The sequence below is a fragment of the Carassius auratus genome, unplaced genomic scaffold (genome assembly GCF_003368295.1).
Source record: "Carassius auratus strain Wakin unplaced genomic scaffold, ASM336829v1 scaf_tig00216545, whole genome shotgun sequence".
Taxonomy (NCBI): Eukaryota; Metazoa; Chordata; class Actinopteri; order Cypriniformes; family Cyprinidae; genus Carassius; species Carassius auratus.
In genome coordinates, this window is record NW_020528624.1 from 875,326 (window position 1) to 902,942 (window position 27,617).

The following is a 27,617-nucleotide window of genomic DNA, read 5'->3' on the forward strand; positions in this document are numbered from 1 at the left end:
ATTATTTAAATGCAAAGTTATACGTTTTAAGCGTTTTTATACTTTTTGGGGCCACTGTAACTGCTTTAGTATTTAAAGAGGAGAAAATAAGATAAAAACAAGAATACTTTAATTTACAAGTAAATTTACTGATTTTGATCCCACAGATTTGCGCTTTCTCTGTCAGGACATAATTGTGTAAATACAGTTAATTTAGCTCATTTTGCATAATATGCATAACGTAATACGACATCCATGTGAAAATGTAGCGATGGGCTTATACTAGTTGTGTGCATATATTTAAATATTTAAACCGTCACGTTCTCACAGACTGTTTTAGACAAAAGAAGAACGGTTCTACTGTCGCCATGCGACATGTGACGTCATGAACCAGCCGTTCGAAAAGGAACGCGAGTTTTCATTGTTTATTCGAAGATTGTTTCGCTCGGTACGAAACAGAAAGACACATTTCGATTTAAATCGACGACTTGCACAGGACGCACACTGAATTTCCAGACTTTTAAATATCCGCGTGGCTTCTGTTTTGCTGAAGAAGACGAGGAGTTCTACCCCCTCCCCCTGTTTCCGGCGTTCTGGCGGAAGTAGGCTATGAGCTCAGGCCCCATACTTCCAATGGCGACCGAAAACTGGCCGAACAGAAAGCGGGAGCAATCGTGGAGGGCTACGAAGCGCACAGTCGACATTAAATAAATATATAATTCACCAACTACACATAAAGTTCGTCTCCAAACACCATATTCTTTGAGCTATGGCCGATACTGCAGCCAGAAATGGGGATATTTCACCCCTTGAATCGGGTAAGGCTAAAAAAGTAACATTTAGGAATATTATCAAGAGGTACTTTTCTAGTTTCTTCTTAAATCGTATAATAATCGGTCTCGCGGTGTCCTTTCGCAGAGTTATATTACCTGATCTCGCGCTATTTGAGCACGGGGCCGTGTCGGAAAGCGGCCGAGGTGAGTTGACTTCAGTCCTCGAGACTTTAATACGAGTATTGTGTTTATAATGATGCTCGAGCACTGAACGGAGCTCTTTCTCATCTGTTGCAGGCTCTTGTGTGTGAGCTGGAGGAGAACCAGGTGTGTTGCTCGGTTACTAAGTCTTTATGTTCGTCCGTAGTGTGTATGATTCCCAGTTGTATTAAAACATGGATCGGGCAGTAGACTACTTTTTATTATCGCTTGCCTTGAACTTGTTTACATTTTCCTCTAGTGTTTTTATTAAGATAACTTGGCATACGTCGAATTCCTTTCGACATTATTGACCCGGCTTATTTATTTATTTATTGATAGCTCCTTCCACGTCGGTTGGATTGGGAAGGAAATGAACACCCTCGATCTTATGAAGATTTGGTAAGTGTTTTGATTTTGTTTCTGGAGCATGTGTTTAATTCTCTCACGTGTTCTGATTTGAGATCGGCTTTAAATTATAAACATCTCTTTTTTTCCCCCCTTGTATTTGTGATACAGGTGTGTCATATATGACAGCTTGGTTTATTTACATTGTAAAGCATTATTATTAGCAGTTCTTTGGGGGCTCTTCTGTGTTTTGACTGCTTCCCTATTATTTAGTGCTGTATTGCAGTTAGGGTGGGGCCTCGTCGGGTTGCAGCTACGTCATGCTGTTAAACGTCCAATCAGACTTCGGGACTCGCCGTCGGCTTTTTATTTTGCATGTGACCAGCGGTCTGATTGGCTGATAAAGGGACCCAATTTACATAAACTCATTGCACTCTGCCACATGAGACAGGCTTTTATTTATGTTTTCCTGAAGGGTCCAGACCATTGTCAGTTGTCTTTTGGGTGTTTTAAGTGCTTAATTGTAACAGATTTAATTATACAACTACTTAAAGCCTGCATATAGACAAATCTAGAGATCTGATACATCCACTTGGACCAACAGCAAAATGGTATTACTTTAGTTTGCAGTAAAAACATTATCACTTAATAGCAGTAAGGTATTGCTTATACATATGTAATTATTCTTATTTATAAAATTTTCAGTAATGCATGACATTTGCATGCATGACGGAATTAAAGCATCCCTTATTCTTTGTTAGGTTGCTGCTAACAGACACATTGCACCAGATCACCTGTTGCAGATATGCAAGCAGATCGGTCCGGTTCTGGACCGCGAGGTCCCGTCTGGTGTGCCAGGAGTCCACTCTCTACTCGGGGCCGGGAAACACTCTCTACTGCGAACGGCGAAAGGTGAGCTTTCGACCCCTGCTGCCTTGGTGTGTTTGTAAAGCCCTTCACACTGCGTTTCCAGAAAATACATGGGTAATGTGTCTCAGCAATTGTTCCAAGGTCACTAGATTTTGCACTTTCACATTGCCAGTGAATTCACAGAATATGTGAGGTCCCGTAAAGACATGTGACATCAGGATGTGACGTGTAATGTACGAGTCGAAAACGTTAGGCGCGTTAACTTTCACTCAAGCTGGCGAACGATCTCAGCGTCAGCGCAGATCATGAGGAACTAACTGATCTCTGCTTCATTACAGTTTGCACATATTTTTTAGTCGTGAATGTTGATCTGCCGCCTTAACACAACTAAAAAAAAGTTGTGCGATAACGTGCGTCATCAGTACGACACAGTCTTTACAACATTAGTTCTGGCTTTCGTTCACACAGAGTTCGTTCAGGGACTGAACCCAGCAATGTTACTAGGTCCCCGACCCGGGATCAGTCCCGGAATCAATCCCGGGATGTGTTTGCGTTCACACAGAAGGTGACCCGGCAATTTTCCGGGTCCAACGTGCAGTGTGAAAGGGGCTAATGTTCTTCAGGTCTAAATGTCACCACTGTCTTCCTGCTCTCAACTTCTCTAGACTGTGGCAGTAGCAGAAGGAAAGCCTCCACGTTCGCGGCCCTTCATAGAGGGAGACCACCAGAGAGGCCTTTCAGCTGCGGTGATGCCAGTATTGGTAAGCACCTTCAATGGTGAGGGTTTTCAGTTCAATGTAATTTTCTTTTCTAGGCTATTTTTACAGGCTCAAAGTAAAAAATACCAATGTTGCTGTTAATTTTTTTAAATTATTATTATTATTATTATTTTTTTTTTTTAAATGGTGCATTTATTGTGTCTGTTGAAATGCTCCATGTTGCACCCCATGAATGTTGATGGAAGATGATTCAGCTTGACACAGCACAACTGAATTAATGGCATAAATGTAGCATAGGCCCATGGACTGTTTCCTCTCACACCCCTGGTCCCTGTTGAATGTATTTGACTTGTGTCTGAAATGTGGAGCGCTCTGAGTGAATTTCCTGTCTGTGGTTGTAGTGGAGGTGTGCCGAGGCAGAGAGCTCACTGGAGCTCAGCGCTTCAGCTCCATCAACCCCGTCAGCAATTATCAGCACATGAAGATGCACAGGAGGATCCTGGGGCATCTGTCTGCCGTGTACTGTATCGCCTTTGATCGAACAGGATCCAGGATTTTTACGGTGAGCATTAGAATTGTTTTGGAGCTCCCTCAGGCTCCTCTCTTGGTCTTTGCGGTCTGACACTTGGACTCTGTTCATTTCCTGACCCGCAGGGTTCTGACGATGCCTTGGTGAAGATCTGGTCCTCTTTTGACGGGAGGCTTCACTCCACTCTCAGAGGACATTGTGCTGAGATATCAGACCTTGCCGTTAACTTTGAGAATACCCTTATAGCGGCCGGGAGCTGCGACAAGACCATTAGAGTCTGGTGCCTTCGTACTTGTGCCCCAGTGGCGGTTCTGCAGGGCCACAGCGGATCTATTACCTCTTTACAGGTGAGAGTGCTCCATGACTTTAGCCTCCTCTTCCTGTTTTGTTTTTTTATTGCTAAATCAGTGTAGGAGTTTGGCAAGTGAATTTATCGGCAATATGTCTGACCAAGGCTGCATGGTCCTTCAGATCGATATAGATAGAGACTCATTGAGAAATATGTAATGTTGCAATATTTCTACTGGGATAAATATCACTGTTTCCACAAAAATATGATCAAGCTGTAAAAACAGTTTTCAACGGTTACAAATGATAAATAAATATATCTCAGCTTGCACTGTTAGGCCAAAAATGCCACGTCAGAATTAAACTGTGCTGCACTGAATGGTGTTCATGATGCAGAATCTTGGTTGTTGTTTGCTTCCTTTAGATGTTGCTTTTTGCCGTTAAAATATATGTGAAGGCTCAATGCATGAAATACATGCAATTGTGTATATCTAATATACTCTTCAAAAAATGCTTTGCATGATGATGCTCTTTATGCTGCTCTTCTGGATCTGTAATGGTTTGGAAGTTTGAACCAATACAATAATATAATATTTTTGCAATATTTAAATTAAAATGTTGTTTCTAAATCAAAACAAACTAAAAAAAAAACAAAAAAACTCCTGTATACTGCAGAAAACTGTTTGTTTCTTCTCCACATATGCATCAGGAAATCCTTAAAGGGATCAAATGTTGTTTATACGGTTTCATGTTTACAAAACGCATTATTTTCCACATACTGTACATTATTGTTTCTCCTCTATGCCCCACATGGAACCAATTAAATAAGAAACAAATGTTAAAATAAACTTCCAGAATCACCTTAGATAAACAGCAAAAGTCAGCAGGCTTTGCCAAACACACCCTTTTTGCATTTTGTCCCGAAACGAATCGTCGTCTTGTCTGTCTCACCTCACTGTTGTCAGTCAGCTGGAGTCAGAATGAAACCTGATCGGTGAAGCGACTGTCGTTCGGCACGCTGCATTGGGCAGCTGCATTCAGTTTTTAATTGTGGCGTCTGCTCTTTTACTCCACTATAATGATTTTTATTACTACAATAAATCCAGAGGACGGTGGGGGTCGGTGCCGCGGTGAGTATTGCAGCCTAACACCGGTAACACGGTCAACACCGTCTATCGCGGCAAGCCTAGTTAAAACGAGCCGTTTTAGGGGGTGTGGCAGAGTCTTAACTTTGATAAAGAATATCTCTTCAGATCTTCTTTATGCACCTAGAGCTTGTAACACTCCAGAAAGAAAGGAGAAACTGACATGGCATCCTATGAGTCCTTTAACCGTCCGTGGGTTGTGTACTGCAAACACACACGAGCTTCATCACTGTGTCTGTCACGCCTCTCTGTTCCTCTTTCGAGCTTGAACTGATGGTAAAACTAAGGACATTATTAACTCTTTATATTTATTTTGAAAGATGAAGCTCGTGATTATGGAAAGGGGTGTTATATTCGACCCACAATGCACTGGGTCAGTTGGCCAATCAGAGCAGACTGTGCTTGTCAGAAGGAGGAAGTTTGTAGAAAACGACGCGTTTGAGAGAGGCGGGGCATAGAGGACCTACAATAATCTACAGTATTTGAAAAATAATGTGTTTTTTGAAAGTTAAAGCATGTCAACAACGTACTCTATTACACCAAATACACAAAATAAAGATCTTTTAATATGATGAAAATTACAAGAACTCTGATAAATCATATATTGTCGTTGAATCAATGAAAGCATTTACATTTTCAGTTTATTCAGCTGCCTTCAGATGGAGATTTACTACTGATCACAGAACTGTTATTCACTGAAGGATTATGCGTGACAGTCGCAGCTTCTGCCTAATCCTAAAAATGTAGTTTTGATTAATTCTGCAGCCTTCGTTCCCAGCACGTATAAGTGCAATAAATTCCTACTCTGTGTCATTGTTACATTCAATTTTGTAAAGTAATCTAACTCATCTGCCGAAGTTTTTGGGATTATACAAATGTCAAAATGAAGTGGGTTGCTTTGTGTTGTTCCACCTCTAGTAATTTAACAATGTGACTGTAAAAACCAAAGGTGAAGTGAAAGCAAATGTTACATCCAGACCAGAGCATGTGAAGGGTGTAACTGCTGGTTTTATTTATTTGCTGATGGATTTGTTGGGGGCAAAACATGGACAATGTTTCTGTTTGCTGTGAGCTACTTGCACGCTTCGGCACACAGGCTTTCATCAAGGCTAAACATTTTTTTTTACTTTAACTTCATCTTGTCATTGTTCTGACCCTGTGACATCACAAGTATTGCTGGTACTGTCCACAAAACCATTTTCCCACTCACCTTTATCGTGTAAGGTCACACCAGAACAGCTTTTCATGTTTCTGTGCTGCTTATACAGTCATGTTGTTCTAACAGGTCTTTCTACTTCCTCTTTCTCTGTGTAGTTCTCTCCATTTGTTAAGGGCTCCAAAAGGTACATGGTGTCCACAGGAACTGATGCAACAGTGTGTTTCTGGCAGTGGGATGTGAATAATAATGGTTTCAGGTGAGGGCTCTACAACCCGTTAGAATGAAAAGAGGAAGAAGGAGTGTAGTGTGTCAGAGATTGAGGTTCATTCTTTGTTTTGTTTTTTGTCATCAGTGATCGTCCACACAAATTCACAGAGAAGCCAAGGCCTGGCGTTCAGACTGTCTGCTCTTCCTTCAGCCCTGGTGAGATGGACTGAATGTGTGAACTACAGCTCAAGGGTTTTCCCCCCTTTTGGCATGTGTATGTTTATGTAAGGTGCACATTTCTTTCTCTTTTTACAGGTGGGATGTTCCTTGCAACAGGAAGCACAGATGATGTCATCAGGATATACTACCTGGGTTTTGGCGGTCCAGAAAAACTAGCTGAGCTTGACTCTCACACAGTAAGAGCGCTCCGTTTTTAGGAATAGTTGAATAATCAACAGAATATCTCACATGGTTTGCCAGGAGTTCAAATGTTTGGTTTGATTTGTAGGACAAGGTGGACAGCATCCAGTTCTGTCATTCAGGAGAGAGGTAATATTGCTGGTTTACCACGAAACAATCTTTTTTCTTTTTTTTTTGGTGATGCACCAAGACTTTGGCATCCAAATATATTTGACTTAATATAAATATTTGTTTTTAAACAAGATTTTAGTCCATGTTGTTTTCAGTTTGTTCAATCAGTGTTTCAACTGCCGAGTTTAATGATGTTAAAAGCTTGGGAACAATGTAATTTAATGTAACAGAAATGATCATTGAAAATCATTAATGTAATTTAATAAATAAATAATTGGTTAATTATTAAATAGGGGTGTCCCCGACTAAGGACTTTCATAGTCGAATCCTAATTTTCGAATCTTGCCGATATTGGACTGACAGTCGAATAATATGTTTGGGGGCGGGGCGAAATACATTAACAGGAGTCAAGTCAGACATTCGACTAACATAATTACTGATGTTAACACACAGGGAAAATGTGTAATGAACACCTTGCAGATATAAACGGGGGAAATAATGTTTTATGTTTTGATGAACAGATAGCTAACACTTAACGTTGGCGAAACCATAACAATTTTATTTTACATTTTTTTAACAATGGTGCTCTCATTATAACGTTAGCAGTTAATGTTCTGCATTTCCGTTTTGAGCTGTGCGCGCTGAAGATGACCAGTAGAGTGAGCATTTGATAAAGTTTTTAATCAATGGGATTCAACTCATAATTTCATATAGAATACACTTCGTTATTTATACAACATAATGTTAATATTAAGATTTATAGGCTATCTGCAAAAAGGACCTGAATGCACATGAACATATCTGCGCGGCTCTGAATAAACTCCTTTTGTGGACGCGTTCTTCACGAAACAACGTGCAATGTGCATAGCATTTTAGTATACTAGTCTTCTCATTATAATAGTATGTATATAACAGTCCCAGTCATAGTTATTAATATTCTGCATTGTAGTTTGATCTGCTCACACTGTGCACTGAAGATATCCCTGCCGCCAAGATGCTCCTCTGTCGGTCTCAGATTATGGAAAGTGAAAAATAAAATAATGTATATTAACTTATAGGGAGAAAACCAGTTCTACGTGAAATCAGACATTTGAGCTCCCCCATATAGTCAAACTGGCATAATCAATAACACCCCGCGAATATTCGACTGTTAGACTGGTAGTCAAATCAGGCTCCTCGAATCAAAGCATCGATTCGTCGACTATTCGGGGTCACCCCAATTATTAAATAAACTTTATTTTCAGTTTTCAGCTAAGTAACAAGCTTGAATTTGGTTTGGATGAGTTCAGTTTGGTGCATCATTATTAGTTTTCTTGTTCTGTGTGTGTGTGTGTGTGTGTGTGTGTGTGTGTGTGTGTGTGTGTGTGTGTGTGTGTGTATATAAAATAATTTCCCTAAATGATTCTTTGAATGTTTGTGATGTAGATTTGTGAGTGGCAGTCGAGATGGCACTGCTCGTATATGGCAGCTGCATCAGAGACATCAGTGGAAGAGTATTTTATTGAACATGTCTGCCACTCTTCCAGGGTAAGGAAAGCCTCTGGAAAACTCAAGCAGATGCTTTATTAACTGAAAACTGATCTCCTCATGAAGTTACTCCTGCTTGGTTTACCGTAGGTCTGCACCTTTAACAGAGGATGAAAACTTCTTCAAACCCAAAGTCACTATGGTGTCCTGGGATCGCCACGACAACACGGTCATCACCGCGGTCAACAATCATCTGCTGAAAGTGTGGAACTCCTTTACTGGACAGTTACTGCACATCCTTAAAGTAAGATTCGGGTCAAGGAATATTTCACACAATAATGAACTTTCTTCAGGTAAAGTTCAGAATATTTCACCTGACCAATCCAAACAAAACCCGTTTAACAAAATCCTTAAAATTAAGTCTCTTAACATTAGCAACGAACAAAGCAATGCAACATCAGCAATAATAACAAATTAAATGAACATAAGAAAGCCAAACACATTATATTGGGTTTTGTTCGGTGAGTGGTCTGATACTACACTGTCATGTGCTCAGACCAGAGGTTAATGCATAGAAAATTTTTATGCTATATGGAGATGAATGCATTTCTCTTGACCTCACAGGGTCATGAGGCCGAGGTGTTTGTTTTGGAGCCGCATCCCTATGACCCTCGCATCATGCTGTCTGCAGGCCATGATGGGAACGTCTTCATCTGGGACCTCATCAGAGGCACCAAAACCATGCATTACTTTAATATGGTATGTTGTCCAGATCATATTTCAGTTCTGTTTACAGATCTTGAACATACACTACTTTGTTACAGTATCATTCGTTAGACATGTCACTGTTTTTGTGTTAAAGATCGAAGGTCAAGGACATGGTGCGGTGTTTGACTGTAAGTTCACCAGTGATGGGCATCGCTTTGCAATGACAGACTCTCATGGACATCTGGTTATTTTTGGCTTTGGTAGCTCTAAGCCTTATGAGAAGGTTTGTATGATTCTCTAATTGAGAAATCTGAAGTTGGTGATTTGACATCATTTCATATATCTGCATTGATCTCCACAAGTTTCTATGATCTATAATTTCTTCATGCCTTCCTTTATTTCTCCAAATGAATCGATAGCTTCCAGACCAGGTGTTTTTCCACACTGACTATCGGCCGCTGATCCGGGACTCAAATGGGTTTGTTCTGGATGAGCAGACCCAGCAGGCCCCACACCTGATGCCTCCTCCCTTCCTGGTGGATGTGGATGGTAACCCTCACCCCCCCAGATTCCAAAGACTGGTCCCAGGAAGAGAAAACATTGCAGATGAGCATCTAGTCCCTCAACTGGGCTATGTGGCTACAAGTAAGTTCTCTTCTGTTGTCAGAACATTTTTGTAGTGAGTCCCTAGTTCAGTGTCGTGTTAAAGAGGCAATCGGAAATTCACTTTTGTTGTTGTTTGAACATAAATGTGTGTTGGAAGTGTGTGTACACATCCACCCTATACTGATAAAAATGCCTATAGCGGTAGCTGGATAAACAGAAGGTTTAACTGCTTTCATTGAGTCAACATGACTACAAAAAACATGATTATGACAATATATAATTTATCTTTAGTTATTATGCAATGCCTTTATGACAGGAATACTATGATTTCTTCGATTTCATAATAATAATAAAACCGAGATTATATATATGCGCTTGAGAACCGGCTTTTACTGACAAAATTCGCATGAAAATCGCATTAGATTAATTGTGCAGACCTACTAAGACGAGACGATGAGGAGATGTGACGATAGCGACATGCAGTATTGTTGACGAAAACCAAAAGTTACCAAAGTCTCTTTTAATTTTCATAGAAGAATGGTGCCGAAATATTGCAGACTGCTGTACACGCCTCTACTACCCAAGCCTTCATTTTTGCGGTTGCCAGATATCACGAGTTCAAATCCACAAGTCAGAGCTTCTGTTAAAAGAACATTTTCTGCAATCTGTGTTCTGTCATGAGATCTCAGATATATTGTTAGCGTTTGTGGTCGTTGACTAAAAGCACATGTATAGTGAGAGAATGCATATCTAAGTATTTGATATTAATTTATATATTGCATAGCCTATGATAAATCAGTACACTAAAATAAAACGTGTTTGAGTCAACATTGTAATAATTAATGCTTATTGGTGAAAGTGCAGTTCCTGGAACGTAAAAATAGATTTCTCAAAGGACAGCAAAATCTTTTCAATTATAATTTCGAGCGTGTTTTTATATATATATATATATATATATATATATATATATATATATATATATATATATATTTATATATATATATATTAGGGGTGTAACGGTTCACAAAATTCACGGTTCGGTTCGATACGATACACTGATGTCACGGTTCGGTTCGGTTCGGTTCGATACGTTTTAGATACAGCAAAATGTAAAAACATCTCAACTTTTCAGAATGCCGCAAGCGCACCGCGGGTCATGTGACAAGAACCAACCAATCAGCTTCATCCTTTCCCGTAACAACGTTGAGAGCTCAGCCAAGATGAAGGAACAGCTGATCATAGTTGTATATGGATTGCAATTTTGAAATAAATTCAGTAGCAGAGCTACTGCAAGCGATTTTTAGAGCTGCAAATCCATTTATCCTTCGCTGAAATTTCCGCGTCTCATGGAGAGAGCACGTCATTGTTGCTTAGCAAAGACAGACGCCTCATGAGCGCTTCTGCCCAAGCGCTTTGGAAAGGAGGAGAAAGACGCGCTTAGCGTTTTCCATGCGTTTTTAGGAGCGATATGTGAACGGCCCCTAAGGCGCTCGCTCACTCAGCACGCGCTGAAGGCTCGTTGCAAAATGTCTAATGCATTTAACAGACCAGAAATATAAGATCCTAAAATAACCAACAGGTCTGGTGTTTGGGTTGGATTCCCTGTAAGCTAGTGTCTAAATGCTGCAGGGATAGTTTGCTGCGTGCATGTTTCTCCTTTTTTTCGTCTTTTCCCAGATAGTACTGACGCATATATCCCAGATATTCCCGCTGTTTTTTTTTTTTTTTGTTTTTTTTTTTGTAATCCCGCTGGTGTACCCTGTCATGTTGCAGATGCGACATACCGTAGTTTTTTTATCCACCACTCTCTTGCCATCACCATTATAGCTTAAAGGGAATCCAAAGTGCACCCAAACACCAGACCTGTTGGTTATTGGAGGATCTTCTCATTTCTAGTCTGTTAAACGCATTGGCTATTTTGCAACGAGCCTTCAGCGTGTACTGAGTGAGCGAGCGCCTGCTGAGTAGCCTAACATAAACATATCAGTTGGTGTTTTTTTCTTCTTCGGGAGTGTCAGGGGCGTTGCCTGTTACGTTGTTTGGGTTATTGGGCTACCTTGTTGAACGCATATCATTATATTTCTATCTCTCTCTTTTTTTTTTTTTTTTCAAATATAATTAATTACTCCAACGAACCGTTCGGTATACATAATGCGTACCGCGTACCGAACCGAAAGCGTCGTACCGAACGGTTCAATACGAATACGCGTATCGTTACACCCCTAATATATATATATATATATATATATATATATATATATATATATATATATATATATATATATATATATATATATATATTATATATATATATATTATATATTATATATATATATATATATATATATATATATATATATATAATATATATATATATATATATATATATATATAATATATATAATATATATATATATATATATAATATATATTTTGTCTTTTATATTTATATCATCCGACAGCACATGAAGTGATGTTTTTCTCCTAATATCTGCAGGATTGCAAATATTGATTTGATTACCAGTTCAATAAACAAAAAGTTAATATTAAGTGACACAACAGGTGTTGTTTTTGCTGGTTTTCGAGAACTCTTTGCTCAGAACTGTTTGAACGAATCGGTTGATTGAATGACTCAATGACTCGCATGCAGTGTTTTGTTGCCACCTCCTTTTTATAATTATTATTACATCAAAACATTATTTATGCATTTGTAACTGCAGGTTAACACTAGTCATGTCCTCATTAAACAGTTTGTGTAAATGCGTCTAAATGCTACTTCAGATGCAGATTCTGTGCCACCTCTGCGTTACAAACACACATTTGGTTCCATTTTATTAGTAACAGTTCAGTAGTGTTTTACTATTCGGGTTTATTGATTCAATTTAAGAATTTGACACAAGATGCACACATTTAATCAGATTAGAAAAAATTTGCCTTATAAAGGTAAAAATACCCATAAAATTAAAAATCAATTTTATCTGTTAATTTCTGTAAACTAATCAACGTACAGAAGATGAAGAATATCAAAAGTTTTGGGAGTCTACTGTTCACAGCAGTCCTAAACCTGTCAAAGCACTGGCATAAAAACACGCTCCGTAAAATATCGTCTTATTATTAACTATTTCAGAAAATTAGATTTTTTGTCATTGGCGCACACCCCTTTGTTTCCAGTTGCCAGAATTTGGTGCATCACTGAGAGAAAAAAAACCGATAAGAGACCACGGTTTCTGATTGCCCCTTTACAAATGTTTCAGGTGACGGTGAGGTTGTGGAGCAGGTGATCAGTCAGCAGTCTGCAGAGGGCGAGGAGGTTCGTCACAGCGCTTTGGATTTTGCCATCCGCCAACTCCAGCAGCACCAGGAAAGACCGGTCCCTGCTCCTGCCCGTGTGCCAGAGCCCGGGACGCCCCGCAGAGGTGCCCATACATTCAATTCCTTTAGCGAGATCCATTCCTGTACAGTTGAAGCTCCGTCTAACATAGCTGTGTTTGACTGCACAGTGTCGCTGAACGAGCGCATGGAGGTTCAGTCTCCACCTAATGTGGGTTTGCGGCGCAGTGGACAGGTAGAAGGAGTCCGGCAGATGCACCAGAATGCTCCACGCAGTCAGATGGCCACAGAGAGGGACCTTCAGGCCTGGAGACGCAGGGTGGTGGTGCCTGAGCTTACAACAAGTGGATACAGGTGAGTGTTATTATTTAATGCTTTAATTCAATTATTTTGTTTGTTTAAACATGGCACATGCTGATCTTCAGAAATGATATACTAAGGTAATGAACATTAACAGTAGGGATGCACCGGTTGACCGGCCATAAATCGGAACAGGCCGATTTTTGCTTAAAATACGCGATCGCGATCGGTTTTTGGTCTTTTTTCGGATTCTTTTTTTTCGGAAGTGCACCCGTGTGCACAGACTACATTGTAATCATTTGCACTGCACTGGAAGTCCAGTTTGCTTGTAAAAAATATCGGTATCGGAATCGGCCAGTTTGCTTGTAAAAAATATCGGTATCGGAATCGGCCAGTTTGCTTGTAAAAAAAAAATTGGAATCGTCCAGTTTGCTTGTAAAAAAAACGGAATCGGCCAGTTTGCTTGTAAAAAAAATTGGAATCGGCCAGTTTGCTTGTAAAAAAAATTGGAATCGTCCAGTTTGCTTGTAAAAAAAAATGGAATCGTCCAGTTTGCTTGTAAAAAAAAAATTGGAATCGTCCAGTTTGCTTGTAAAAAAAAATTGGAATCGTCCAGTTTGCTTGTAAAAAAAACGGAATCGGCCAGTTTGCTTGTAAAAAAAACGGAATCGTCCAGTTTGCTTGTAAAAATATCGGTATCGGAATCGGCCATGAAAAATCATCTCTAATTAACAGTGTTATCACGGCACAAAATACCATCAATAATTCTAGATACCAGAATACAAATGTAGATAAGTATAATTCAATGATTTTTTTCCATTAACATTTTCAAGTTAACAGCACTATGTATGCTGTGTGAAAGAGGCACGTACTCTGATGTAAATGACCCCAACATGAAAATGCTAATTTAATTTGACAATAGGTGGTGCTTGGATAAATAAAACAGCCTTCATAACTTTGTTTCTGACCCACATGTCAAGGAAAAGGAAGTTAAGCAGTATTTACATGGGCGACACTGAAGTTTGAGTCATTTAATTCAGGATTGTGATAATATGATAATGTGCTGTGATAAAAGCTTTACCAATTTTTGTGATGGAAAAAACAAATTAGAATCAAAAAGCTTGAACACTGATCTAAAAAGGTTATGGTTTGGTCTTTAGACGTTATAGACGAGGTTCCTAGAGTATATAAAACACTCTGGATCAGAGGAACAGGTGTATTTACTGGATGACTTGTTCGTTTAGGGCGCAGGAGTCTTTCAGGTTATCTAAGGGTGAGGAGGAGGTCACCCTTTACAACACCAAGAGAAGAAGAGTGACCCACGCCAGCTTCAGGGTACGGTTCGACCCACCTATGACCTACACTAGAGGTACTGATGCCAGCTCTGAGTAAATCTGTTCTGCTCATAGGACGAGTCTGATGACGAAGAGCTGGGCCTCAAACGTGCACAGTCACGCAGACGGCAGAAGAACCAGGAGCGCAGAGACGGTCTCGCCCAAGAGTACCTCGAGGTCTCATGTGAGGAGGGCGAGGAAACAGCGTCCTCTGAGGTTCAGTCTGGGTGTTTATCTGCTCTTTAAAATGCTGTTTTCAAATCATACATGTTAATGTGTGTGTGTGTGTGTGTAGGGCAGTGAAGCTGAGGGCAGTGATGTTGATTCGTCTGTTGAGGATGAAGAGGAATGGAGGAGTGATAGCTCAAGGTACTTGTTCTGCCACCATCATCATTTTAAAAAAGAAGTGTGTAATATACCGAGTTGAATTGCAGTTTGTTTTCAACAATACTGCACAGTAAATCGAATTAAAATGTACTACTAATAAAATATTTTTACACATACTCGAAAATCTTTGCAAACAGGCAACCGGTTGGAGTCTAACTGAAGTGTTTCTTAATCATATTAATGTCCTGTTGACTTTAATAATCTGATATCTTTCAGTGTCTTTATTTTTGGTGTTCTGTTTGGTCGTCTGGTAATGCTCAAATCATAAGATGCACTTTAAACTGTGAATTCTTCTTTATAGGTACCGTATTTTCCGGACTATAAGTCACACTTTTTTTTCATTGTTTGGCTGGTCCTGCGACTTATAGTCAGGTGCAACTTATTTATCAAAAAGTGTGACTTATAGTCCGAAAAATACGGTATTTGATTCTGTTCTTTTCTGTTCCATACTCATGAGACTTACATGTATCTTTGTTCATGTGTGAAGCCACTCGTCCAGTGATTACTCTGACTGGATGGCAGATGCCGGGATAAGTTTGAGACCCCCTGCCTCTCCGTCTTCTCGACGACGCACAAGCCGCAGGATCAGCAGCTCTGAGGAAGAGGATGAGGAGGACGAAGACATAGCGGATGAGGAGCAGACCATAGATGAAGAAGAGCAGATGTCTTCTCCCCGAAAGCACAAAAAGGCCAAGAGCAAAACACCAAAGGTGACGTGACATTCAGCCAAGTGTGGTGACCCATACTCAGAATTCATGCCTTGCATTTAACCCATCCGAAGTGCACACACACCCGGGACAGTTGGACTCGAACCCACAACCCTAGGATTAGGGGTCAAACTCTCTGACCACTAGGCCACAACTTCCCCTAAAACAGTGTACAGCACAGACATTATTTTAATATCCCTCTCTTTTTTCAATTGGTTGTCCTTAGCCACCAAAACCCCGACCGCCCATTAATCGCGAGATCTCGATTGAGTTTCGTCCCTCGGCATGGATTACTGACGTCATTCCCCGGAAGTCCCCCTTCGTCCCTCAAATGGGAGACGAGGTACAGAATCAGTACAGTTTTCTCTCATCTAATTTGTATCAATTTAGCCATGTCTAAATCTAGTAACATTTTAATTTACTCTGTGCACAGGTCATCTATTTTCGTCAGGGTCATGAGGCATATGTGGAAGCAGTTTGTAGGACTAACCTGTATCCCATTAACCTGGACAGACAGCCGTGGAAGAAGATGGAGTTAAGAGTAAGATCAAAACAATCCTGGGGTTTTACAGACACTCAGATCTGTTCTTATCAGATGCATCCCTTCATAACTGCTTTGTAAAACTTAGCGTTGAATCTTAAGTGTGCATACGTACAAATGTCACATGTCAGTAGCTATGTTTTGATCTAAATCTTTCTTGAATTTTGTTATATTGCAAAATAATTTGATTTAAACAAAACATTGCTATCTAAACTAATCGCAGTAATGATCTGAAATGCCTGAGCCAAAGTTTATCATCAAAAAGAGCTCCCACACGATTGAGTTCCCAAACACTTGTATTCGTTGTATTAAACCATGAACAATGCATGCAACTGGCCTAACCTTTAATGTTTTATGCATGTTTGGCCTTAAATCATAAGTCATGTGTTTCTACCAGGACCAAGAGTTTGTTAAAATAACAGGGATCAAGTATGAAGTGTCTCCTCCAACCCTGTGCTGTCTGAAACTGACCCAGATTGACCCTGGAACAGGCAAGATCACAGACCGATCCTTTTCAATAAAGTGAGTGGGCCAGATAGGACTTGAAATTGAAATAAATGTAAGCTTGGCGAAGATGCTGATTTCTAAACAAATGTGTAAATGTTGGTGTTTTTTTTTAGGTATCATGATATGCCGGATGTAATCGATTTTCTCGTGCTGCGTCAAAGCTACGACGAGGCACGGAACAGAGCGTGGAGATCGAGTACGTTCAGAGGCATAACCTGAGATCAGAGTCGGGAGAGTTTCAGCTCTCCACAGAAATAAAACATGGTGTTTGTGCTTTGTTTTCTGTAGATGATCGGTTTCGCTCCGTGATCGATGACGCCTGGTGGTTTGGGACCGTAGTTTGTCAGGAACCATATCAGTCCGAATATCCCGACAGCCTTTTTCAGTGCTTCAAAGTCAAGTAAGCACCAACTGAATTATTGGATGGTCTGCTCCATTTCGTTTGGCATGGACAATGTTTTTAACTTCATGGTTTTGAAGGTGGGACAATGGTGAGACCGAAAAGCTGAGTCCGTGGGATGTGGAGGCTATTCCTGAAAACGGTACTGCTGTTGTCTTAAACCTGATACACAATGCTTGAACCTAGCAGTGTTTTATTAGTATTTTTTCCCCCAGTTGATATGACATTAGTGGTCTAATCAGTGGTCAGTTGCTCTGAAGCGAGTGGTCTGTTTATTGGGTGTTTTGTGTTTGTGCAGCTGAGCAGCCGGAGTCGGAGAGCGCAGGAGTGCCAGTGAGCGACGAGGAGATGCTGGATATCCTGTATAAATCTCAGGAGGGTGAATGGGGGAAAAAGGGTCGAGACCAAGAGAGTGCACGTATCATTACAGGCATAGAACAGCTTGTGACTGTGGGTATGTTATCCTATTTTATCCCCCACCCCTCACTTTTGTTTTTTGGCCACTTGGACTTAAATAACAATATTTTTTCTTGCCCTAATGCCATTCCAGTCCCGTGAGTTTATACATCTTAAGAACTTTGTCTCTCAGAGACTTAAAATGTTGTTAAAGTAATCCGTGTTTATTTAGGATTATGTAGACTTTCAATGTATGGAAAAAATTGAAAATACTAATCTTCCATGGAGCATATGCACGAAGCGTGCTTTAGATCTTGAGCATAGAGAGAAGCCAGCTCGTAAACTTACTGTGAAACGTCGTTTGACGGTGTACTGTATACAGCTAGAGACTACTGAGACCCTCACAGACACCCCTCCTGACGCCTCCGTTTCAGAAATGAGAAACAAAATAATTGCAACGTCGCAAATAATGAAAATAGCATTTTCCGTGATATTTAACGTATGATTTTATATGCTGACACTGGAAATCCCAGGAGAAATCCTAGACACATAATTTTACATTTTAAATGCTTACAACTAAACATCGTCATAACTTGCATCATAATGGAATTGGTAAAATATGTCTCCTGGTGGAAAACAAAGACTTTTAAGATGAAAATGACATGAAATTAGCACTATAACCAGAAGATGGCAGCAGAGGATGACTCGTTAGCTCAACTGACATTTCAGCTCCAAAGTTTTTCCATGTTCTGCTTTTGGATTTATTATAAAATGGCTCTTGTAACACATTTTAGGACTTTTAGTGTACTGAACGAAAAAATAATTAAGCCCATTACCACCAACAGCCTAGAAGGGTTAATTATTTAAATACTTATAACTAGTTAATTACAATTGAAATAAGTTTGTTTTTAATGGTTTCAAAATGTAATAATCAAATTGTGCTATTTAATAACAAGCACTCACAGAACAATTAAGTGTCTTTCATTTACACCCTTGTTTGTCATTAACGAAACTGTGTACAGTATGGTCTTCTTAGACAAACAAAAAATATCCCTTTTCTGTGAGCTAACCTGTTAAATGTGACCCTTTTGTGCAGATATCGCGGCACCTTTCTCTGGTCCGGTCGACCTCATTCAGTATCCTACATATTGTGCTGTCATTGCATATCCCACCGACCTCAACACCATCAAACTGCGGCTCAAGCACAACTTCTACAGGTTTGTGGCGTAATAGGTGTAGTCCACCTAAAAAATCAAAATGATCACCATTCACTCATAGCACTTCTGAGCCTGTATGAAAGTCTTTGATTCATGGCACACAAAAGTAGACATTTTGAAGAACGTTCATGCTGCTCTTTTCCACAAAACCCATAAGACATTCATTCATCATTGAGTTTTTTTTTTATTAATTTTTTTATGAAACCTGAGTGATTTCTGTCTCTAAATTTAATATCTTTACCACCGAGATTTTGACTCAAAAAGTTCAGTTGTCATCAGTCTAAATGAATTGAGTGGTTTAATTCAGGTCTGCTAAAGATACACTTTAGATGAACAGATTTAATTTAGGCTTTTACGCATATAAACATTGATCAGTCATCAAATATTGTCACTGGCAGCTCAACTGAGCTTGCTTGACATGCATGCATCTTCAAGCTTCTGCAAAAACCAACAAAGTGTCTTTTTGCATGTTAACCCCATTAGACTAATTACTGTTAGGATCGTTCTTGGTACGGAAAAGAACAGTTTGACCATTCTTCAAAATAGCTTATGTTCCACAGAAAGAAAACAAATGGAATGAGTGAATGAGAGTTTGAATGTGTTATTATTATTTTTTATTTTTAAGTTTATATGTCTATTTTATGGTGTGTTTTAACATGTCCTGGGTTTTTAGGAGATTGTCTGCACTTATCTGGGATGTAAAACACATTGAACAAAATGCCAAGACTTTCAACGAGCCGCGCAGCAAGATTGCAGAGTCTGCAAAAATCATAACAAATGTCCTTCTGAAGTTCATAAGGTTGGTCTTTAGTGACGATCCCTCACTGATATTTATGTTTTGCTCTGTAATTGAAGGATTTTTTTCCTTTCCTCTCCCCGGCCACAGTAAACCTCACTGTACTGATATTATGGAGATCTACAATGCGGTTGAAAACATGGAGTACTCTGAGGATGAGGTGAGTGAATGTGTTCCACCTCTATTTTATTTGCTTTTTCTGTGAAACCTGAGATTGATTCAGCTGTGTCTTTCAGGACATGGATGACATTGACGCACCTGGGACCTCCGCGGTACAAAGACTTCGCCAGGTAGTGTAAAATATATACATATAACCATACTCTAATGGCGATTTCTGGAAGGAATGATGGCATATATTTCACACTGGTAGACAAGTCAGTCGAGATCATGTTACATTGTTGATTATTCTAGTGTATCTGCACTTTTGTTATGAAATATTCCAAGCCCAGCAGTAAACACACAGTTTCAGATGAAAGAAATGAATGTGTTTTGATTTCATCAGCCGTCCCAGGAGCTTGTGCTGGACAGGGACGCGTGGAAGGAGCACTGCAAACGTTTGCTGGACTACATGTTTGAGTGTGAGGATTCAGAGCCTTTCCGCAATCCCGTGGATCAGAGAGAATACCCAGTGAGTATCCGAGAAACAGTCAATGGAGTAATGTTAGGGACGTGGATATCTGTCTTAATCTGGAGGTGTGGGGCAGATTCAGAAGTAGCGGGGCGTGTCTATGTTTTGTTCACCAGTAGTTAACAAGGGTTTGGTGTTGGTAATGTGTCATCTTTGTGTCTCCAGGATTACTGTAATATTATCGACACCCCTATGGACCTTGGCACGGCGCGGCAGACTCTTGAAGAAGACCGCTATGAAAACCCCATAGATCTCTGCAAGGACACCAGGCTTATTTTTGCCAACGCTAAAGCCTACACGCCAAACAAACGGTCAAAGGTAATGCATTCATCATAATCTTGTCTCCGTCTGCCTTCTTTCTTCTCCGTTAATGTTCTCGTGCGGTTTGTTTTGACAGATTTACAGCATGACTTTGCGACTGTCAGCGTTTTTCGAGGAGAGCATAAGCAAAATAATTTCTGACTATAAGAGCGCTGTCAAAAGTAGCTTGAAGCTGCGACGCAGTCAGAGATTCAGGAAGAAGCTGCAGCATCAGGAGTCGGCTCCTTCAAGACAAGGATCCACACGGTATCACCTCTGTTCTAGCTGTTCTCTCTAATGCTGTTGATTTAGTTTCTCTGTAATAGTGTGCATTCAGAAAACTAATCTCTCTCTCTTTTATTCCTCCTGACCGTAGTCAAAAGAGGGCTACTATTAAAACTCAGGAAAACACAGAACAGTCTACAGCCAAATCTACCTCAGTCAAAGTGTCTGGACCAGAGCGCCGCAGGGTCACTGAAGCCAAGGAGATCTTCAGACGGAGCGGCTCATCTTCATCCGGTAAGACAGACACTGAGCAGACTTGAGAAAAACCAGATCAGTCTAAATTATGATTGAATCATTCAGCTTGGTTTGAAGAACTGGAGAAAGTACTTCAACGGTGGTCGTTTCTGTTGAATGCAATGTACTATTCTTTAGACACCCACCAGGTGGAGCCGTTCATCATTCGACCAGATATTAAGACAACAATTACATTGGTCCGTCTCTGATTACAGTTTAACTATTCCTTTTATTACACGGGAAGCTGCAGTGACTGCTAGGTGCTAAAGAGCGTTTGTGCTGTTTGTGCTGTTATAGGGTCTGATCGTGACAGCAAGCAATCTCCGAGTCAGTCGGAGGAGGACGAGGAACCTTCATCCTCGTCTCGTGTCTTCAGACGAGAGACTAGAGCCACAAGAAGAGCTGCACAGAAGAATGGAGCAAAAGGGAGACATGGTGGGACCCTTTAGACAAAAAGTTAAATTCTTCTGTGTATGATTGATAGTGGTTCGAAGACATTTCAAGCACTTTCAGTCAGTGGAAAATGACATCACAACTTTTGAACCAGTACATAAATGTGTCCCTGGACCACAAAAACAGTCATACGGGTCTTTTATTAGAGATTTTTACATCTGAATAAATGAGCTATCCATAGATGTATGGTATATTAGAATAGGACAATATTTAGCTGAGATACAACTATTTGAAAATCTGGAATCTGAGGGTGCAAAAAAAATAGAAATTAAGAAAATCGCCTTTAAAGTGCCTAAATTAAGTCCTTAGCAATGCATATTACTAATTATAATACATATTCTTGGTAGGATCTTCTTGGAACCTGATCCTTACTTAATATCCAATGGATTTTTGGCATAAAAGAAAAATTGATAATTTTGACCCATATAATGTGTTTGTTTTTTACTATTGTGCTACTTATGACTGGATTTATGCCCGAGGGTCACAAATAACCTTTTTCCCGATGTGTCCTTGACTTCTGGATTTTTCTGTATCTTAGAAGGCCATGCCAAGATAAATGGGCACAGCAGGTCACACGAGCGCCAGAGACCCCGGCCCGGCACCGATTCAGACCAAGAGCTATCACAAGGCTCTGACGCCTCAGAAAGTGAGTCCTCGTCCTCTGTCAGTCGCCGGCCGAGGACCCGCAGGACCGCCATGGCAGCAGTCAGTAAGATGAAACTCATGGACATCCTGGAAGACGACGAAGGCTCTGATGAGGAGGGTCCCGGCGGCAGCACCCGACCTGCGACCCGTGCGAGCAAACGCTCTGCTGTCATTCAGAGCACTTCTGATTCAGAAGAAGAGGAAGAAGGTAAAAACATCCACACAGCTTACATTCAAATTGTGTAAAAAGGAGAAGAAAAAAAGCATCTAATGTAACTTAAATGTGCATTCCCTTCTTTTATTGTTATTGTTCTTCTCACAGTGTCAAATGAAAGTGATGTTTCAGCCAGTGAAGAAGAGAAAAGTGATGCCAGCGCTGACAGTGATGCATCTTCTCAAAGCAAAGTGGAGAATAGAGCTGCTGGGCGCAGACCATGTCGACGATCAGCAGAGAAAAAGGGTGCGTTTGGTACGATCCCAACCATCGTTGACCCGTCCATTCCTGGGATCATTAAGCAGTGTTACCCACTAGATTTTGTAAGCCTGTGGTTGGTGGACCTCTGTTCCTCTCTGGGGATCCAGGGGTATGCCTCTCTAGGAGAACGTTTTGTACATGTTCAGAATGAATAGCTCCAACACATTTTCAGCGTGCAAACTTGACGAAGAGAAAAGTCAGTGAATTGACTTCGTGAAGGGGACTCAACCCTCTTTTTAACTGTGATTTATATTTTCTCAGTCTAAATTACACCCACACTGGAATAAGAAGCCAAACAAGTTAGAATCTAATAATAATCATTTTCATTTTAGAGTGATAGCTATATTTTATAAAACAATTGCACTGCAAAATAAATTAAAACAAAAATGTTATTGGTATATTATTTTACTTTATATAATTTATAATACTTTTGTTCTAATTTCTACATTTACAAGCAGGGCCTTAAACTAACTGTCTGGCCATAAATATTCTTTACAGGCCATAAACCAGGCTGTTGCTTCTACATCTAAGAACAACGTCTAAACCTATTTAATAAACCAAAAATACCTTTTGGCATTTGATATTAGAGGCAACCACTGCATTTTAATCATGACAAAGATAATACGCATGTAGAATGAGCGGTTTTGATTTCAATTTCATTGTATAATTTTCAGTATTTAAAGCCCTGACTTTCTTTGTGAAGTTACACAAAACCTGCTCTTAAAAAAAATAAAATAATAAAAAACCAAAGAATGCAAAGTTACCGCTGTAATCAAATCAGTGCTACAAATAGAAACCCTGCTCAAACGTGCATTATACCGAGGCAAAATAAGAAAATACCATCTAAAATTTTCTGAAGACTGTAAGCTCCCTCCAGAGATACATTCGCATAAACCCCCTCCTCAAATATTTATATTCGATTAATTTGGGATTTTTTTAAACCGGCTCCCGTTGCGTTCTCTAAATTTATATGCTGGAGTATGCTGCATTTATTCACTGTGAACTGAGCCTTTCTGAAATGCAGAAAACACTGGTTCATGATCTGATCGCGTGAACAAAGTGTGCACTTCACTGTGAAACATAGAGCAAACACACTTTTTCTGGGGATAAAGCCATATTGTGCTTTGGGTTTTGATTCTTTTTACATACTTTGCCAAAGCAATGCTGCAAGACAAAATTTTAAAGAACTTTTATCTTATAATGATGAGTTAAAATAGATTTTTGGTAAATGAATATTAAACACTGATTAACCGTATTTCCTGCACTATAAGGCGCACCAGATTATAATGCGCATAGAAGATACTGCAGTCAAACGTTTGACTGGGTTTGCGTTATGCATCCACTAGATAGAGCTGTGCTAAAGGGAATGTCAACAAAATCTTGATCCATATATAAGGTGCTCCAGATTATAAGGCGTTATAAGGTCAGGTTTTTTTTTAGAAAATTAAAGGCTTTTAAGTGTGCCTTATAGTGCGAAAAATACGGTACTCCAAAAAAGAAAGTTAAGTCTGTCATCTTAAAGGGTTAATTCAACCAAAAATGAAAATTAAGCTGTATTTCACTGACCCCAGGGGCATCCTAGGTGTATATGACTTTCTTCTTTCAGATGAATCCAGTAGGAGTTATATTAAAAATTGTCTTTGATCTTTCAAGCTCTATCATTGCAGTCAGCGGGTGTTGTATTGCGTCAGTCGAAAAGACCGCCATCCACAAAAGTGTCTCACACTGCTCTGGGGGGTGAACAAAGGCCTCCTGTTGCAAATCAATGTTTTTTGTAAGAAAAAGATCCAAATTCAAAATTAAATAATCACTTGAATCTAGCTTGCGCTCACTGTTGTAAATGATGCAGTTCCGGGGAAATAACTTGTATCAAAGACCATTTTTAAAATAACGCCAACTGGATTTATCTGAAAGATTAAAGTCATATACACCTAGAATTCCTCGGGGGTGAGTAAAACAAATTAAATTTTTGGGTAAACTAAACCATTAATGATAATAACCCATTAAAAATGTACTCCACTTGTACAGGCTCAAATGAAAGTGGCCTGATTACGAAGATAAAAGCATAACCACCTTTGCACAATCCAGTCATTCCTCTATAAAATGAAGTATAGGCCATTAACGTTTAGCATAATTGGGTCACTGACACTAAAGAAAGGTGGATTTCAATATTGTAAAGAGGAAGATGTAGAGTGTACTTTCTTATTTCTGTATTTCCACTTTTAGAAACGTCTCCTATTATTAATGGACACAGCACCAAACGACAACGAGTGGAAAGTGAGGACAACACCGATGATGGGGAGAGTCCGAATGAAACCGTGAATGGGGAGTCGGACGAGGATCTCATTGTCAGGCGGAAGTCCACCAGGAAGACCGCAAAAGCTGCTGTCAGTAAAATAAAAAAATTGAACGACACTGATGCTGAAGAAGAAAATTGCCCCAGAGACCGACGGCAGAAAAACTGGCCAAGCAAGCAGGAGTCTGAAAAGAGTTCGGATGAGGATGTTGAGGAGCCCAGGACTCAAAAGCACCCTTATCAAAATGGAATGAAGATGGATGCTAAAGAGCTGAAGAGGAATAAAGCACTATCAGAAAGCCAAGAACACACTCAGCAAGTTACCCCCAAAAAAACCTCAGTCACAGATGCATTAACGTCAACCACCCAGGACTCAGAGGAGCCCAGTGATGTTTCAGAAAAATCTGTTGCTCACAGGAAGAGGATCAAATCAGAAGACAAAGAGAATCAAAGTGAGGGCGAAGAGAGAAGGTCACTCAGAAACAGAAAGTGTGTGTCCAGCGCTCGCAAAAAGAAGCTTGATGTAAGGTCGGATGCCTCCAGTTCGGAAAGTGAAGAGAAGGTAGACCGAAGACGGAGGAAAAAGGAAGATACTTCCTCTGATGAATGGCAAAAGAGCGACGCATCAGAAGAAGACAATAAGGCGCATCTGAGGAGGAAGCCTTGCCTTACAGTTGCATCCAAAGGAATCTCTCTTAGAGTTCTTCCCAAGAAGAGCTACATTCTGGAGGACTCGGATGAAGAATTCAGTCCGAAGATGGAGATTCAATCGAAGAATGGAAAGAGCAAGGAGAGGGCCAACACCCGGGCAAGAAAACCATCAGGTGGTAACTCCAAAAGAAAACGTGGTGGCTCCTCGGAGTCTGAAGACACAGACAACAAAAGTAGTAGGACCAGTGATGGAAATGAGTGCAGGACGCCTCAAAGAAAGCATGTAAAACTCTACAAGCCCTCGAAGGGCTCAACAGACTCTGAGAGTGACTCTGAAACTAGGTGCAAAACGGTGAATGGTCGGGAGCAATGGTCTCAGGAGAAGCTTCCCAAAGCGACCCGGCAACGACGGAAGCAAAGTGAAAGTGAGGAAGGAAGCAATGACGGTGCCAGCGGTGATGACGGAAGCCACTCTGAGAGTGAAGAGTCTGGGGAGTCTGCATCAGACACCAGCTCAGGTTCACAGAACAGTCCAAAGAGAAGGCTAAGAAATCATGACAGAGGAACGGCACGCTCCAGGAAACTTCAGAGGGGTGTTTCCGATGAGGATAGCGACGTGTCATATGGGAAACCTCGAAGAGCCACGCGCATCCAGACCAGAAACCGAGGAAAGCGGACTGTGAATTACCAAGACAGCGAGTGAAGGACTCGGACCGTTGAGCCATGCAAGAGACACTAACTGGAGATCTTGAAGACACACTTGATTGTCCCAACATAAAAACGATGGTAGTAGCACTGGAGTCCTCAATATACTGTGAATCAGTTTCATTCAGGGATATTTATATTTTCTATAAAAAAAAGAAAAACGGAAATGAATTCTAAATGAGATGTATTTGGTCTTCTGGTTTGGCTGTTCAAACCAGCCCCACTCTGTGATTCGGCCAACATGAAAGACCGCATAGAGAAGCATTGTTTGCTTGGGTGCTATCTTAATATACCTCCTGTTTAATTGAGCATATTTGCTGGCTTGCACTAAAAGGCACACTGTAATGAGGTATTTTATACACTAGTTCTGCATTAGAAACTCAGGGGTCAACTACGTTTACCATATTCTGAGACTTGCATTTATGTTTTGTTTCAAATTTTAGCTTAAGGATTCTAGTGTCATATTTTTGACATGAGCATTTAAGTCCAAACACACTTTACAAAAATGAACAAGTCATCTTTGACTCTGACACACAAATTCTGTATTGTCACTGTTAAAGGGATCATTGAGCCAAAATGTACAAAAGTTTTTCTTCCCGTCACCTTTTGGTTCCACATTGTTTGGTTTTCTTTGACCATATTTCCAGGTTTTTGAGAATCAGTTTGTAGCAAAGCGTTGTATATTTAAATTTCTCTGTCAAGCATTACTTTTTTTTTGTCTTCGAATGAAATGCATTGCCATGCCATGAACTATGAATTGGTACCTATTTGCTAAGTACAGTAAATCATATCAGTACTTCCAGCAAAGTACTGTGATTTCTCATATTGGGAAGATGTTTTAGTGATTTGTGTTGCATAATTTCAGTATTAATTCCTTTTCAGACTTAATTTATGAACCGCAATTAACTTTTGTACACAGTCTTTGAATTGTGTATCGCAGTTTATGTAAGTTGGCATTTTGCTTAATGTCTTTTTCGCAAGAGCTTCTTTAATACAAGATTCACTGAGGATGTTAAGTCTGTTGGCCGCTCAAGTGAGAGAGGGATGACTTCCTATGAATAAAGTACTGTTTCAGGTTGTATTTGGAATTGTATTTCTTTATTGGAATTTTTTTTTTTTTTTCATTGTGAATCACAATGTGGAAAGTATTCTGGTCGCTTCATAACGTTACGGTTGAATCACTGATGGCAGATGGACTATTCTGATGATGCTTTTCATACTTTTCTGGACCATGATGGTGTAATTTACTTGGGAGTAACAAGCCTCCCGATTTTCATCCAAAATATTTTACATTTTGTTTCCGAAGACAAATTAAGCTTTTATGGGTTTGGAACGACATGGGGGTAAGTGATTAATTACAAAATGTTAATTTTGGGGTGGAGTATCCCTTTAAATCTCAAAAACCTTTGGAAAATAGTTAACATTGAATCCTGCATTTTGCACATCATGCAATTGCAATTTTTGAGCTTCGGGTAACAATGTAGTTAGTGTACGAGGGATGAA

The 27,617-nt window shown here is 40.0% G+C and overlaps 1 protein-coding gene across 2 annotated transcripts; it reads left to right on the forward strand.

Annotated features, from left to right (window-relative positions):
• Nucleotides 1-367: 367 nt before the first annotated feature.
• LOC113098362 (bromodomain and WD repeat-containing protein 3-like) lies at nt 368-27,202 on the forward strand. 2 transcript variants are annotated; one of them, XM_026263391.1, is made up of 42 exons: nt 368-797; nt 898-956; nt 1,050-1,079; nt 1,293-1,352; nt 2,060-2,210; nt 2,834-2,929; nt 3,289-3,449; nt 3,542-3,763; nt 6,164-6,264; nt 6,361-6,431; nt 6,531-6,631; nt 6,724-6,764; nt 8,172-8,273; nt 8,364-8,517; nt 8,838-8,972; nt 9,076-9,204; nt 9,341-9,566; nt 12,782-12,943; nt 13,028-13,211; nt 14,402-14,492; nt 14,567-14,707; nt 14,787-14,860; nt 15,366-15,588; nt 15,812-15,928; nt 16,019-16,126; nt 16,524-16,648; nt 16,747-16,829; nt 16,922-17,033; nt 17,114-17,175; nt 17,332-17,487; nt 18,526-18,646; nt 19,320-19,445; nt 19,533-19,602; nt 19,679-19,732; nt 19,945-20,070; nt 20,236-20,388; nt 20,468-20,637; nt 20,747-20,889; nt 21,187-21,324; nt 21,881-22,195; nt 22,310-22,456; nt 24,689-27,202. In XM_026263391.1, exons 1-42 carry the CDS (start codon nt 749-751, stop codon nt 26,110-26,112), a joined length of 6,513 nt encoding a protein of 2,170 aa, XP_026119176.1. In that variant the 5' UTR covers nt 368-748; the 3' UTR covers nt 26,113-27,202. The 2 variants fall into 2 exon arrangements, with proteins under 2 accessions (XP_026119176.1, XP_026119177.1); XM_026263392.1 differs by having other exon boundaries at nt 370-797; nt 22,310-22,447.
• The last annotated feature ends 415 nt before the right edge of the window (nt 27,203-27,617 follow it).